The following is a 16,809-nucleotide window of genomic DNA, read 5'->3' on the forward strand; positions in this document are numbered from 1 at the left end:
CTTCATGTCTAGGTTGACATCTTTTTTCTTAGCTTATAAGATCCAGTGTTATAAACAACACGATGTTTACCCAAATCAACCTAAGTGAGAGAAGACCAAGTCATCTCTGGGAAGGCTTATTGTTGACCAATACCTTGATCATTCTCCGCCTTTGTGGAGTCTCATTTTAGGGCCGCAGGATGGCCCATTCCACAATGTCGCTCAAAACTCTTCAAGCGTCTGTGCCACAGACGATATGACCACCACGTCTTCTATGGCCAATGAGGTATAGAACATAGAAGAGATACACAATAGCCTGAATGACAAGGGGCAGATGTGGTTGTGGCATTTTGACAATGACACAAGGAGATTATGAAAGCTGTAAAAGTGCCATGTGTCAGTGAACAATTATGGAAAAGGGGGTTTCATAGCTTTCACCCATCTAGGCACACAACATATTTAAAGATCTGCAAACTTTTTTAAGTAGATGTACCAAATATAATGTCCTGTCAATATGTAAAGATCTGCAAACATTTTTAAGCAGATGTACAACATATATTGTACTGGAAAAAGTGGGAGGATTTTTTGGACACCGTGGGCACATCAAAACATGTAGCACTGGAAAAGGACGAGGAACCACGAAGATTGTATTTTAATTCTTTTTGACATAAAAAAAAGACTTAAGACAGCCATCTGAATACACAGTTAGTAGTGTTTTTTAGGTTTCGCCTGTCGAAAGCTGCGCAAGAAGCCTTTCGCGCAGGCGAAATTTTATGTTTCACAGTATGTGCACTTTCTCCCGCCTTCTCTTCCATTGGCTAGCTCCATAAATGGAGGCTAGCCATTGGAAGAACGATCTGTCCGTCATTGCCGGAGCAGATTCGTGGGCGTTCCGGCGATTTTTACTCATCCCGCCCATTTTCGTGCGTCATGCGGCGGTTGGCGGATGTTATATATATTTTTTTGGGGACGCCATGTTTTGATCATTTGCCGCCGGAAGATGTCCAGGTGAGTGCCGTTTTATTTTTCTTGCCTTCTTGTGCCCGTTCCCGCCCCCCCTCCCGCTGTCTGTTTGCCCGTTCCCGCCCCCCCTCCCGCTGTCCGTTTGCCCGTTCCCGCCCCCCCTCCCGCTGTCCGTGTGCCGCCCGCGCTATGCTGCAACCTCCCACGCCACTGCCCCCCGGCCACTGTCCCTGCGAACCACGGAGACATGTTTCCGACGGTATGAGTTAAGCTAAAGCAAACAAACGACTGGACAGAGTGTGGCCGTCGGAGGGCCCAGCGGTGCCGCTGACCCCTGCGTCCCGGGCCAGAGCTTGTTTTTTCTAGGTCTGGTGTCTCCGTGTATTGTTGTCCATGGCTCGTGGCTGTCGTCTTAGTTTTCTGTCTGTTTTCCGTTTCCGTCTTTGCCTCCGTGGGATGGAGGATGGACTTCAAGGCATGTCGAATTTATAGTGCCCCCCCCATGTTCTTATGTGAGGGATGCACTATTTTGTCTTCACCCATGGGCGCTGTGCTGCAACCCCGGCCAAAACACACGGGCTTTAAAGTGAGATATGAGACACCGAAAAAACATAAGTGTGTGTCTCACTTTAAGGAACATCACAGAGCAGCTCTTCAGTACAAGCAAACATGACAGTGTACCTCACTGAGGTATGTAAGCCCTCCATTGCGCGCATCTGAGGTATGGCAGGGTGTCTCAAACTAACCCACGCAAAAATATATGTGCTACACCTCACTGAGGTACGACCACCTCACTCTCACGGAACTATACAGAGCTCTTAAAAACAACCCCGCCGCTGGTAATACCTTATATCCTGTCTTATTTTACATACTCTGGTTTGTTGAACTGCGTTTGTACCGTGGAAAAGACCTCAAGTCCCACAATGCAACAAAAAAGCACATAAGCGGTAAGCTACTCAATTAGGCCATTCGACGTCATAAAAGCTCTAGATTCTCGGACTCGACCCTGCATTTCATGGACAGAAGGGTGTGTACAATGGAGGGACACGTGTTTCAGCATATTTCTGGTCAACTTAGGCAGGCGCTCAATTGTACCTCCCAGCTCCCTCGTAGGGTTGCCACCTGAGGCCCAGGTGACCTGACCGGGTTTCTACCGACTTCAGCGGTACTTTAATGTCACGGCCGGTACAAAAATAAGCAAAATCACCCAAAGCCGATATATTTAGGTCTTATCTATACATATTTCAAACAGCAAAAATAAATAGAAAACACGTTTAAATATGTTCTAGAGCCACGTCAACGATCTCTGACGAATAAATAAAGTAAACAAAGGCAGAATGAACGCATGCGATTTTGTTTATTAACCTTTTTGGGATCTTAAAACAATAAATGGCCGTGGGGTTTTTTGTGCATATTTATATAGCGCAAACTCGACACAAAGGTATTGGAGCGCTTTACATGACTACCGTATCTACATTCAGGCACGGGAAGATTAAGTGATTTGCCCAGAATCACAGGATGTGGACGCAACCGCGAGGCTCGAACCCTGGTTTCCAGCACCAACAGTCAGCAGTCTACCCGACAGACCACATCCATATATGGCAACAATATCCCCCGGGCACAGGGCCTTGCGAAATCGGGCACCAGTCCGGCCTTCCGCCCAGGAGGCCTTCGCATGCTGGGGTTGTTGTTACGGTTATCATGTGACCCCATGTCACAGAGGGCTGACTACAACTCCCTCGACTTTGTCCTTATGCAAAGAAGTGCTTGCACAAATCTGTACTATAACTCCCTGAATGCATAAGCTTGTTAAAAACCCAGGCACGTCATTGTGCCTCCTCGGTAACATTACGGTGTCAGGTGACCTGAATTGTAATATAACCTATTTTTGTAATGGAATCGACTAAACTGTCCAAGCAGGAATATTGTGTGACAAACCAGGCCTGATGTAAAGTAACGCACTGGGTGTGGCCGGGAATACACAGGGAAGCAAGCACCTGTTGCAATGCGTGTTTACATCTGGGAAAAGGTCGGCGGTGTTTATTGTTGAAATAAGTGAATTATTAGAGGCAAGAGGACAAGTGAGCGGGGAGGTAGCAGGTGAGTTGAGGATTCCGTGGACCTCAAGCTGGCGCCAATTCAGCGCGAAGACATTGCTTTGCTTCTAGGTGCTAGTATTCCCAAGAGTGTGGTGTCCAGTGCCTAATTGGCAGAAGAATGAAGTGCTGGGCCAGAAGCCCTACGCTGGATCGGTGCCTGACAACACTGTTTTTTTATGCATGGAGAGATTAAGTGATTTGCCCAGATTCACAGGATCTTGACCCTCCCGCCGAGACTCAAACTCTGTTCCCCAGCTTCAAAAGCGACCGCTCTAGCCGTTATGCCACATCCTGTCTTGGCGGCCGTGTCTCACATTTCCCCTCCCCCTCCCCACAGCAATGCCAAGAGCATGTTATGCTAGCACATACGGCCGTCCTTTTGCCCCCACACTCCATACAAGTGCATGTGTTTGAACTCAGTCTCCTGTGTTTTTTCTTCACTTTAATATAATGCAAACTCGGCTTGATGGTATCGGAGCGCTTTACACGATGAGCCAGTTGCAGTGCACACAGACAGATTAATTTTTTTTTATGCATGGAGAGATAAAGTGATTTGCCCAGATTCACAGGATCTTGACCCTCCCGCCGAGACTCAAACTCTGTTCCCCAGCTTCAAAAGCGACCGCTCTAGCCGTTATGCCACATCCTGTCTTGGCGCTGTGTCTCGCATTTCCCCTCCCCCTCACCACAACAATGCCAAGAGCATGTTATGCTAGCACATACGGCCGTCCTTTTGCCCCCACACTCAATACAAGTGCATGTGTTTGAACTCAGTCTCCTGTGTTTTTTCTTCACTTTAATATAACGCAAACTCGGCTTGATGGAATCGGAGCGCTTTACATAATGAGCCAGTTGCAGTGGACACACACACAGATTCTTTTTTTTTATGCATGGAGAGATTAAGTGATTTGCCCAGTTTCACAGGATCTTAACCCTCCCGCCGAGACTCAAACTCTGTTCCCCAGCTTCAAAAGCGACCGCTCTAGCCGTTATGCCACATCCTGTCTTGGAGGCCGTGTCTCGCATTTCCCCTCCCCCTCCCAACAGCAATGCCAAGAGCATGTTATGCTACCACATTCCCGCCTTCATTCTCTGCCACACGTGGTTGGTGTCTGTTGGCTGTACTCCATGTAAGCTAAATATGGACAGACCTGTACATATGTAGGAAGCGAGTTTGACCAGGTTGTTTCCGATTTGGAATTGCTTGCTTCCCTGCCCCCTCGCTGTGCTTGCTCTCCTGAGTGTGTGTGTGGCTTTGGGTGTGTGTGTGTGGCTCTGGGTGTGTGTGTGTGGCTCTGGGTGGGTGTGTGTGACTCTGGGTGGGTGTGTGTGGCTCTGGGTGTGTGTGTGTGTGTGTGTGGCTCTAGGTGTGTGTGTGTGGCTCTGGGTGTGTGTGTGGCTCTGTGTGTGGCTCTCTCTGTGTGTGTGGCTCTGTGTGTGTGTGGGTCTGTGTGTGTGGCTCTGTGTGTGTGGCTCTGTGTGTGTGTGGGGCTCTGTGTGTGTGTGTGTGGGGCTCTGTTTGTGTGTGTGGGTCTGTGTGTGTGTGTGGGTCTGTGTGTTTTTGTGTGGCATTTGCCAGAGATTAAACTATTGGCATTGTAAATGACAATGCCATTTATGTATCTGTTTTCAAAACCAACACATAAATACAAATTTGGTCATTTACAATGCCAATAGCTCAAACTTTTCAAAAGGCGAAACCATTGCATTGTAAATGCTTGTTTAATTACTGGCTACAGTCGAAAACAAACGAAGACAATACCCAAAGTCAGCTTATCGATTTGGGTTTTGAGGGTGAATAACTAAATTCGAAAGGCCACTGAAAAATCATTATTTGGTTCTAGTTGGTACTACAGTGCCTTATAGCATTAGGAAGATTTACATTTTATGAATGCATTCCTATGAGTAGGATACCCAAAAGTGGATCCTAATGTCTCAACTTGGGCACGCAGACTAAAAGGCTGGTGGTGACCAAACAGGACTTGAGAACGATACATTCAGCGTGGCATGAGGTTATATGTGTGTGCAAACATTGTTACAAGGAACTCTTTAAGTTTTTCATCAGCCTCCCCATTTTGTTTGTTTTGGTGTCGAACTGTATGACGTCAACAGCACAGAGTCATTAGGTTCCCGCACCCCCAGAAGTGACCAATGTTGCACTTAAGCATAAATGTAAAAACGACCACGAGTACCTTTGTGTAGGGTGAACTGACACATAAACCTGCGGACTGGAAACCTTAAGCCGTGTGTTTCTATTAATTTACTTGTTGTTTTAATTGTTTTTGAGTTCTGTGTCCTTCTGCGTCAATGTGGGTTATTTGCATTGTCTGATCCAAAATGTCAGCCTACTAATTATTTTGACATGAGCAAAAACTGGAGAACATATCAAATGTATATGTTGTACAATTTAACCATGAGTGTTGCTCTGAACCTAACACATAATGGAATAGTTGGATTTCATAATACTATGTATGGCACATCGGTACACAATACATCTTTCAGAACTAACACACATTCTCTCCACATGACATAACAAACCTTAAGCTGGTGTCCTGGTTTGCATCTTCACTGTGTGAGAGAGACCTCGTTTTTTCACCATGCATGGCTATGTATTTTGTAAATTCTTTCTGCTTGTGCAGCTCAGATTGCAAGTCCTGTCAAGAATCAAATAAATGACCATTATTGTAAACCCATGGTGGTAGCACTGACCTTCCCACATTGGTATGGGGGTAACCTCTATCTCAGTTATTGCTTTACTATCAGCCTTTGCCACCTCAATGTTTAGCTCAATAGAATACACCATGTATTCAGATAGCCTAGGAAGGGGGGCTTGTTTATTTCTAATATAAAACCCGTGAAGTCACCGGGGTACAGAAAAACCCTGAGGCCCATGAAGAAGACACATTAGGGAGGATATGGAAAAGTGAGAGTTCAATGGAATGGTTTAGTAACTGTTTGAAGTTATTTGGTTGTGAACCTTGTGCCCACATGCAGTTCAGCTGAAGGATGCCTAAGCAATATGGGGAGAGCTTTTTCATCAATAGTTACTGTGCGGAACCTCGCAGTGGGGATGTATTAGCCAACATAAAGCCCACTGCCATTCAAATTCCCAGCTGCCAAAGTCTTAGAGGGGATTTCTGAGAGATTGCAAATACCTGTTCACAAACATTACAAAATGTTCGCAAATTTCGACAAAGCTTGTTCCAGCACAATTTACCATTAAAGCCATGCTATAAGTATTTTTAAAAAGGCTTTTTACATTAAATTAACCCAAATATAATTGTAAAGGTTTTTCACAATTAGTATGCATGTTCATATTGATTGGGCCTTGAATTTCTTCAAATTACCCTTTGTTTTATGCTACTTGTGCACATATTTAGATTGTTGTATAAACCGCTGTTTTCAACAGGATGGGCAACCGACTTTCACTGCACTGCACTGCACTAGCTGACACTGTAATATGGTACACTGCACAAAGGGATTCTACATTGAAATTCTCTGTAGGATAGTCCGTACGGCTACACAAGCAGAAAGTAAGTAGAAGAACAAGTGGAAATCACCTTTTGTTGTTGTGAGCTGTCTTGCCTGCAGATTGTCACTCCAATAGTGGAAACAGGCTCTGTTACGTTAGTGTCTTCTGGATGCGAAGGTTTGGAAATTTGTGCTAAATGAGCAGAGCTAATATTCTGTTAAAATAAAACACACCATTAAATTAGCTTTTACTTGCGGACCAACAGTACAAAAAGTATAAATACGAGCATCAGTGATAATAATGTATACATCTGCAGATACGACTGACCACAGCGTGTGGCAATGATGAGAACCGGTTTATCATAGGCGTTGCATAGATGTTATTCGCTATTCCTTTCCTTGAGAAACGTCATGGCCAAGGAATGCTTTTTCAAATTCCCGAGCAAATATATGCAACAAAAATGACCCCAACAAATCACAGCACTGTCCGGACTTTATTTTCTCTATTACAGAGTTTTCAGAGCTCCAACTACCAACCACCATCACACCACTCATGCTCTAACCACATTCTTCATTAAGAGCAACCCTCGAAGTTTGCTCAAAGTATCTGCCTGCACATGCCTGTCACATCTGAATCAAAAACCCCTGAAGGCCTGGAACTATTGCTAGAAAAATTCAACCTATTCTGCACCACAAATGGGCTAGCAATAAATGCTGACAAAACTAAATTTATGGATATCCACCTACATAGACAATTCTGAGGAATAGTCAGACTAGGGGGTGTTAATCTAGAGAGTCTCAGACTTTGATTATCTGGGCATACGTCTTTCTAGCTAGAATATGGGACTATAACAATGTAAATCCACTAGGTATTGTCGAAAATAAGTTTTTGAGAACAGCACTTAGACTCCCACAAGGTGCACCCCGGGTTTTTTATAGAGTGGATCTAAATTTTCGTCCAATCGATGCCATAGTGAGACTAAAATCAATTTTATACTGTCTGAGGTTATGGTTGGTCCCAGAGATGGAATGTTTTAGAGTGGATTTAAGGATATCCTGCTAATCCTAAAGAGTGTCTACTTTGTCGTGGCTAAACTACATCAAGAAATCACTCACTGCACAGGGGGCCCCTGACCTTTGGCATTCCTCTCTAAAGGGGATCAAAGCGGTGTTCTGGACAAATGAACAGAGGAAGGAATTGGAAACCATCACCAATGGCAGTCGTGCTGATTTTTTATTGTACCAAAAAACTGAGCCAAGGTTTGGAACTTTCTTGGACGAAAATGACCCACCATTTACTAGATCTCTGTAGCTGAAATTCAGGTTGGGTACCTTGCCCGTATATCCTTCACCAGCAAATGGAGATCCTACGCAGAGGGTAGTACTACCTACTAGGTATGTGGAGCAGCACAAGCGACAGATGATCGCCTACACTTTTTCTGGATTGTTCCCTTGTGCAGACATCTTGGAATAAGGATTATAAACAAGCTTTGCATATTTGCAGGTCAGACACGGGGTCTTGTGTTGTTTTCTCACTAGCCAAATTCTTAGAATCAGTCTGGCCTATTCGCACTAGGATACTCATGCAAATGCCTGAACCTAATCATTGAGTACACAAGCTGACTGTAATTATGACACATCAGCCGGGAAAAAACAGAATATAACTTAATGTAGAACACTTCCGAATGGACTCAATCTGGTATGCTGTGAAAAAGCAGCAATTAGAAAGGCAAAACACTCCAAAAGGAATTGACAACAACACTGGCAGGAGAGTGAATCTGATAAAGATGAATGCACCGTGTGTTCATATAGGAATCATCCTATCACATGAGGCTCTAAACACAAAGGCAACAGTAAAGTAATTATACAGTAAAAACAAACACTGGAGAGAACAAGCTTGTGTGCAGATGTGCTCCTTGTGAAAGAGCAAAATGCAGTCACTCAAAGTGAAGTTAACCAGTGGTTTAAGTAGGCTATACCCACTGCCCCATGCTCAATGTTTTGTGGGCAGAAGCAAAATGTGAATGACACTTCAACAGACCAATGGATGAAGAGATGTAAATCATTAAGTGGAGAATAAACCACACTGAATGATAACATCCATACTGCTTTCTGACTAATCCCCTCTACACTGGGAGGTAATAAGTGGAGTACCCCGTCACCGCTCTGGAACTAATCAATAATTCAATATACACATGTGCTTGCTTTATGACCTTTTTATGAATGAAGAGGCATTCTTTTAATGAAAGTCACTGAGACCAAATGCAATGAAAATAAGTTGGAAGGGCAATAACCAAGTCAAGACTGCTTTATAGGTGTTTCCCTAAATTAATTTCCCCTGTGGGACCATTACACTTTGTATTTATAATTCCCTCTCTACATCGAGTTGTTTCAACTTTAATTCACCTTTTCAGAGTGCTACTGCACCCCAAAGCCCTGGCCAACCACAGCACCAGGGAGCTCTGTCCCAGGACTCTAGTAATGACTTCACAATGATCGATCAAACTTTTCGGGCAAAAACTTTCATTTCAATTTGTTTTCAGACTATGGATAGCCCATATCCATCACTTAGACTGGCTTATATCGGCTTCATGTAACTTTTCTAACATTGGTTTTAAGTGGCTGCCTGAATTTTAAACTTCTTGACTTTCAAAAAACAAAAATAACTTGAATACGAAATCCGTTTCTCTGGACAATACATTAACATCGACAATAATAAAGGTTTTACAGAAAAGGCTGTAGCTAATACTAACCAGTGTGGTGGAAGGCCCTCTCTCCGCCAGAGAGCTGGTCTGGTGGCTCAGTGGGCTAATGCGCCCACGGTAGGAGGCTGTGCTCGATCTCATGGTCCCAGGTTCTGATACTGGCGGGTCCACTCAGTCTTTCAACCTTTTAAGGTCGATAGAATGAGTACCATTGTGTTGGGTAACAATAAACGTCTGTTATTCAGCGCCAAGAGGCCTACTGGGTGATCGTGCGCTTTACAAACACACCATATGTTATTACCTCTGGCCCTTTCATTGTTCTAGAAGGCATTCACATTTCATCTACTCAGAAAAGTATCCCTGTTTAATTATTTCACGTCAACTTTTTAAATTTGTGGAAGGAGCTGGAAGGAGATTTTTTTTATTTTTGAATTAATTGTTGTATTGTCTACTCCCCCGTTTGGCTATGACTGCAAAATGGGCGGACGCCTTTCAGGCTAGGTGTCGCTCGCTGTACGTTAAGTTCAAACAAATACCGAAAGGAAGTTTACTTTTCCATCAACAGGGACAAGAAGTTCAACAGGTTTTATGAGCAGGCACTGCACGGTTTGTTTAAAATGATGTACAGTACTGCACAGAAGCAGCATTCAATATTCAGGTCTGTTTTTTACGGAGAGCACCCAGCTTTACCCTTGGTTTCAGTTTTCATGAACGTCTCTGTGAGGGGGAAATCGGGAGGCGCACATTCCTTTCAGATACCGGCACAGCACGTAGCGCCTAGAAGCAGGACTTCAGACGACGATATCTCTTTCATTATGACTGGCTTACTTTTGTTCACTGGTGCTACTTTGGCAGCTGTCTCTAGGCGGGACCGTCTGAGTAAACATTATCAGACACAACACAGTGATTTTAAAATAAGACTCCCATTAAAGGGCTTGCATAAAAGACAGAGGCGGTGCACATGAAAGCGATGTGTACATGCTACAAGCATGCTCGTGCCAACACGGATTAATTACTATTTTTGCAGGCCTGGATAAACAACTGGGGATAATATTGACACGACGCACAGCTATTCGTGAATTCGGAATTGCTAGGAGCATACACACTTCTGGAAACAATTTTACAACACAACAGTGTATGTCTTGAATCTCTCGCTACACACTTTCTGCCGCTGGCCGCGCGACGCGAAGGGGAGCTAAGCGAAGACAGCATCTTAGTCCCACATTCCGCGCGCACGCCAGCTCTGGTCCGCCCCCTTCCATGCTTGTCCTATGGGCGCGGGACACCAGGTGCGAGGGGCGGCCCCTGAAGGGTTTAAATCCAGCGCGGCAGCGAGGCTCGGCCTTTCCTGCCGTCGCTTTCCGGGCTGCTCTGCGCTGTTCCCTCCCTGACCCAGACCCAGCGGCAGAGCGGCAGGCAGGCATGTTTGGAACTGTTAACGGTCTAATTTTGTGTTGCAGGCGGAGTCACAGGGCGATCTGGAAGCAGATGGACAGTAGGGGTACCTCTGCGGCAGAAGGACACAGTCAATACCTCTGCCTGGCACAGTAGGGGTGCCTGAGCCAAGAACCTGGAGCCGAGGGGGTTCCAGCGAACAGCGTCGGCGCCCCGTTAGTCCTTCGGGCGGTCGGGGTGCCTGAACCGACCGGGGGTGTGCCTCATCGCTCCGCCCTGACAGGGGGGGCGGGAGTGAACGAAAGAAAGTGATAAGGGACTGCACCGTCAGAGCATCGACTCGCCGTGCAAGAATGGCTCATTAGGCATGCGGGACAGCGAGGGGCTGCCGTATTGGATCGCCCGTAAGATGACCCACCTTATTTCCACTTGTTGTGCAAAATAAACCTGCACCACTGCTTTCCCACTAATTTGTCTCATGGTTTCCTTGGTATGTGAGTTTATGGGGCGCAGAGGGGAGTAAGCGCTGGGAGTGTGGGCACTATGCGCCTTGCTTCATTAGCAGACAGACTTTAAGATCTCAACCCAAACACATTGCTGTAATTTGCTCCCATTTGGGGTGTTCTCGCACATTATTCGTCGGTATTAAAACAAAACGCGCCATAGCCTCCATTGTGTATCAACACACAACACCCAAGGACTTCGCTGGATGTGGCGTAAAGGTGAACGCGGCCCGCCTTGAAGCAAGAGAACCAGATTCCAATCCTGGCGGAAGACTCCAGCATCCTGTGATTCTGGGCAAATCGCTTAATGTCCCCATGCCTGAAAAATGAATGTGTCTCTCTGTAATGCAACAAGCTCAGAGAAATAGCTGTGAGATATAGGAGACTCGGGGGGGGCCTCTTCTCAAGGAGGCGCCCGTCATTTTGCGCTATCCCACTGGGTGGCGGGAGCAATAAATAATAATTCCTATTTGTAAGGCACAGACATATCACCCCTTGAGGGTGTCAAGGCGCTTGTGAGATTAAGGCAATATTGCCCAGAGTCACATGGTGCTGAGCTGAGCTGCTGCCGGGGATCAAACAGCGACTTAGGCCCCCCGGGGTCAACAGCGCAGGCCGCTGCACCACACCTCTCCCCTATGTGGGATGTTATGCATAATCCACTTCTGCAAAATGGCCTTCACTTACCATATGTTAATGTAGATGTAATTTTCATTTTTATGTTAATTATTTACTCCCTATTTTGTAGAGTGGCAGATTGGGTAGCTCCAAACGGCAAAGAAGAGATACTGGCGAATCCTGTTGGATTTCTGTGGTTTTCAGCTAATACTTGATGCTTACTGTTCTTCGGTGGTTTCTCTTTGACCTTCCACCGACAGGTATGCTAAACACCGATACACACCTGATGACAGAACATTTACAACGTGGACACTTGAGAGACAGTCCACTTTAAGGGGCATATTCACCAATAGTGCAAGAACAGAGTGCAAATGAATACACTGAAGAGGGCCGTTAACAAAAGGGGACACCTCTGTTTGCCAAACACTTATCAGACAAAATGTGGTAAGAGAGAGGTCTATAACACAACCATGGAATGTTTATATTGTATAAAATAGGAGCCCTTTCACAATTCTGTTTGTGTTGTGTCACAGCGGAGGTACAAACTGTAGAGGAGGACTATGTTTAAGCGAGGGTATTACTGAGTCTTTTTGTTAATGCCAGAAATTAAAAACAATATTTTTATATTACTCGCGTGTAACTCAAAGCAAAACCTAAATATTCGATAAGGAGGAATATATTTAAAAAACTCTACTATTTTTTCAACTGCTTTTAATACATTCGTTTTATCCGCAGCTAGATAAAGAACCATATCGTCTGCAAACAATTTTAATTTAGATGCCTCAGGTACTGGACCTTTAATACTGGAGTCCTGCCGGATAGCACGGGCAAGTGGCTCAATAAACGGTGAAAACAAAATCGGCAAAAGAGAGCCTCCATGGCGTGTCCAGTAGCTTATAGGATATTTCCTGCTGTTCTGCCACTTATAATTATACACACCTCTGCTCCCCTACATTTTTGACAACTGATATGAATGCTGCTGGGAAAGCAAATTTATCTAAAATTGTAAACGAAACATTCCACTGAACGCGATCAAATGCTTTCTCTGCATCCAGCATTACAACGGCCGCCTTACTGTTCTGTACTGAAAAGTAATCTATCACCTGAACTAGATAGTGTGCAATATCTGCCATCTGTCTACCCAAAATAAAGCCATTTTGATTCCTATGAATAATTGTGGGAAATACCAGGGCTAGAGTCCAGGGTTGGATTGGGATTGAAAATCGGCCCAGGCACGCAAAAAAAAAAAAATCGGCCCACATTTGCATAATCACTCCTGAAATTACTAGTGTAATCTTATAAAAAAACTTTAGGAGGGGGTAACGCGTTAGTTTACACTGGTGAAACAAGTGAGGCCACTTCCACTCTGGCCCCCTGCCCCCGCTCAGTATGTGCACACATTAATGGGCTGGCCCGCGAGACAAAGGGAGTGATACCTCTGATAAACGGAGGTAATGAGCGCCCATCTGCCTATAGAAAGGCCACTCAGACACCCACTGGGCCGCTGGCTGTTCAAACATTAGAGACAGCTCCCAAATAGCCCCTCAGACTGCTCAAAAAAGCAGCCCACAGCAGGATTCGGACACCGGCCCTTCGGGCATTGCCCAAATGCCCACGTTACCAATCCGACACTGGGCTAGACGCATTGCTAAAATCTTTGTAAACAATTTATAATCATCATTCAAAAGGCTAAACGGGCGATAGGAGTTTACATACTGCTCAGGCTTGCCCTTTTTCAAAAAGCTAATGACAACTTCTTCAGTGAAAAAAGTTGGAATTTCACCTCCTAACAACATGGTATTGAATAATCTAACAAGGAATTGATTAAGCTGAGGAGAGAATACGTTATATATTTCAGCGGGGATCCATTCGTTAATGAAATCTTTCGCATTCGGGGTTACGTTGACTATCAGCGTTACCTCTTCTAGAGTAATTGGGTTAAGAAATGCTTCCTCTTGCTCCCACAAAAAAGTCGGTACAGTAAGCTCTTCTAACCAACTCCTTATTGCTTGAGAAGGTGAATCATATGAATCAGAATATATATTTGTATAGTAACAAAGAAATACCTCTGCTATCCCTTGTGACTGTGTTATAATCCTGTCAGAGTTAAGAGCTTGAATCTGTTTAATACAATTTGCATTTGACCTACACTTAACTGACCAGGCTAAGTGTTTTACAATATGTTCATTTTCTTCGTACTTTTGTTGTAAAATTCTGTTATGGTTTAGTATCTCTTTAGACCGGAAATTATTCTTTAACTTATTTCCTGCCTGAGCCGCAGCGTACTTAGCTTGATTCTTAGGGGCAACTACATAGTCTACTGCTGCCTGATTAAAGCTTGTTTGTAATTGCTGAATTTGATTCCTCTCCACCTGTGTTTGCCCTATCAGAGAGGCTATCAATTCGCCCCTAAAAAATGCTTTCAAATCCCCTCAAATGGAAAAATCAATAGCTGTATCCAAATTCTGCTCTAGGAACAACCTCAAAGCTTGTCGCATTTGATTAACCTGTTGCTCATTAGCTAAGAGGGATTTATCAAAGATCTCTCTTCGTTTTTCTTGCCCCTGATCCGGCACTATTAAGTTCAACATTATTACCAAATGATCCGAAAAACGATTGAATTCTGCAAAACAAGTTAAAGATTAAAAGAAATCTATACCTGAAGAGGAATTACATTTTTTTGAACAATATGTATAGAGCCAATCTTTAGAGAGGTTCCTAAACCAAGGATCTATCAAGGCAGAGTCACGTATCATGCGGCACACAGACTTGACTGATCTTGGTTTATTCTGTGCTCTATTGGGGCAAGAAGTGTCGAGTGCAATATCAGGAACAATTTCAGGAACAATGTTAAATTGCCTTCTATTATAAACATACCAGATTCCCCTTTTACCATATCGTACAAGGTATCTTATATTGATTGGGCCATAGTAATTCACCACATTGATCAATTGATTCACCACCTTAATCTGCACACATACCTAACCTACACCTGGATCTCTATGGACTTTAAGTAAGTCGCATGGCAAATTTCTAGTGAACAAAATCACAACTCCCTTAATGGCAGCATTCAAAGAGGCATAGATCTCTAATAAACCCTGAGCTATTAGGTAGATCAGCTTGGTTTTTAGGTCTCGGACCGACGGCTGGCTTGCCAGCTGGAAGTCGGAGATTTTATGACTTTGAGTAAGGGGGCTTGAACCCGCCTCTCTCCTCCATTCTCTTCCATTGGCTGGCTTCCTAAACGGAGGCCAGCCATTGGAGGAGAAGGGAGTCACTCCAAACAAGCCCTGTCTCTTTCGGATTCGTGGGCGTAAGTTTTGCTGTTCTTTCGATGGTGACGTCATCCGTCACTCAGAACAGCAAAGCACGCCCCCGAATCCGAAAATTTTGGAAGCTTGCAGCCGCCATTTTGCTGCTCCGTCTACCGAGGACATGAGGTAAGCCTTGTTGCCTTCTGCTCATTGCCTTCTGCTCAATTTAACAGCGCCTTGTGTGTTTTTTTTTTCCTTCTTCGAGGCTGCCTTGCGATTTGCCCCGGTGCTACCGTGCGTATGTCACCAGAAGCTCTGTGTTATAGTGCAAGTCACCAGAACCTGTAGCTGGTACTATTTACCCAGTGCTACGGTGCATGTTAACAGAAGCTTTCAGCTGATGGCATTTGCCCCTGTTTGAAAGTGCACAATTCACCAGCCTTGTTGCCTTCTGCTCAATTTAACAGCGCCTTGTGTGTTTTTTTCCTTCTTCGAGGCTGCCTTGCCTAAGAGAGATCCCTGCCCCAAACGTGTTCCCATACCTCTAATTATTCACCATTTTGATCCCTTTTCCCCCGGAATCAGATGCAGCAGTGGCCCGGCACAAAGGGACACTCGGCGCGTCCGTCCCTGGCCCCTTTCAGAGCCGAGCCCTGGCTTCGGAGCCCTGGCGTCGGAGCCAGGCCGTGCCCGGCAGCCCCCCGGCCCTGGGGAGAGCCCCCCGTCTCCTCGGCATTAAATGGACAGTTATCAAATCAAGTGCTTGCTTCAGGGGGGCAGGGAGGGGGGCTTTTAAAGCGCTCCGTTTTATCTGCGGTTCCCTCTCTCCATTTGACATGCAAATTTCCCGCAGTTAATTTGGGCTATTAAAAGGGGGTTTCAAGGGAGCTTTGTGGCCGGGCCTCCCCCAGCGGAGAAGTTGGCGATGTCTGCGAGATTAATTAGAGATTTGATAAAACACGAGCCCCTAATAGGGGCGACAAGGCACGGGGGGCTGCAGTGTGCTTCAAGTCGAAATTAATAACATTTTACACGGCTTCCATTTGAGCGTGAAATGTGCGTGGACGCGGAGCGAGCTGCGGTGATTTATACACCGGGGAGACAGCCGAGTTCTGTCTGTCACAGTGTTCCTGATTTTGCGTGTCTCTGTCCCTATCTGCTTAATGTTATCTGCCTTTCTATGTTTAATACCCCTTCATCTCCGTATCTATTCTCCCTGTGTCTCTTCCTCCTGGTGTGTCTCGTTCTGTCCCTGGGTCTGTGTTGGCATCCCTGCCCCTATCAGCCTATGTTTAATGTCTCTTAATCCCCATGTGATCCCCCGAGGTGGCCGAGGCCGCCGGCGGCTGGAGCTGCTGCTGTGACCGCGGGAGAAGGGCGCCGGGAGCGGGTAAGTCAGTGAGTGTGTGTGACGTCAGTGTTAATTAAATATACCGTTATTCCTTAAGTGTTAGAGCCAACATTCTAATGTTCTCTGTAATAAAAAAAAAGTCTGTGCGCCTCAAACATAAACGTCTCTGACTTCTAAACAGAGTCTGTGCATGGGCAGATCGGTGCTGTGCCTCCTCCTCCCCCTATACTTCGTACCAGTGACTGTTACACCTAAACGGTTACTCTCTCTCTTAACCAAAAGAGTAGGTACAGGACATTACAGTATCCTAATGCCTGCTCCCGCTGCCGTATGCCAACTGAGAGTCAGCCCAGTTAAACAGCTTTATCAGATTTCAAAGGGGGTGGATGGACAGATGCTCGCCAGATGTAGTGAGCTGCAGAGCGGGCAGTTCATGACTCCCAGGCAGCCCGTGCGTCCATGCTGAGGCGG

At 45.3% G+C, this 16,809-nt stretch overlaps 1 protein-coding gene across 1 annotated transcript in view; it reads right to left on the bottom strand.

Annotated features, from left to right (window-relative positions):
• SYNE2 (spectrin repeat containing nuclear envelope protein 2) overlaps window positions 1-16,809 on the bottom strand; it is a 1,843,566-nt gene that overhangs the window by 532,954 nt on the left and 1,293,803 nt on the right. Inside the window, exons 101-102 of the mRNA XM_078660317.1 lie at window positions 6,602-6,727; window positions 5,580-5,695 (exon numbers count right to left, since the gene is read on the bottom strand). Of these exons, the coding sequence (XP_078516443.1) occupies window positions 5,580-5,695; window positions 6,602-6,727 (242 nt within the window). The remainder of the gene's footprint in view (window positions 1-5,579; window positions 5,696-6,601; window positions 6,728-16,809) is intronic.

This window comes from Lissotriton helveticus, chromosome 9 (assembly GCF_964261635.1).
Source record: "Lissotriton helveticus chromosome 9, aLisHel1.1, whole genome shotgun sequence".
NCBI lineage: Eukaryota > Metazoa > Chordata > Amphibia > Caudata > Salamandridae > Lissotriton > Lissotriton helveticus.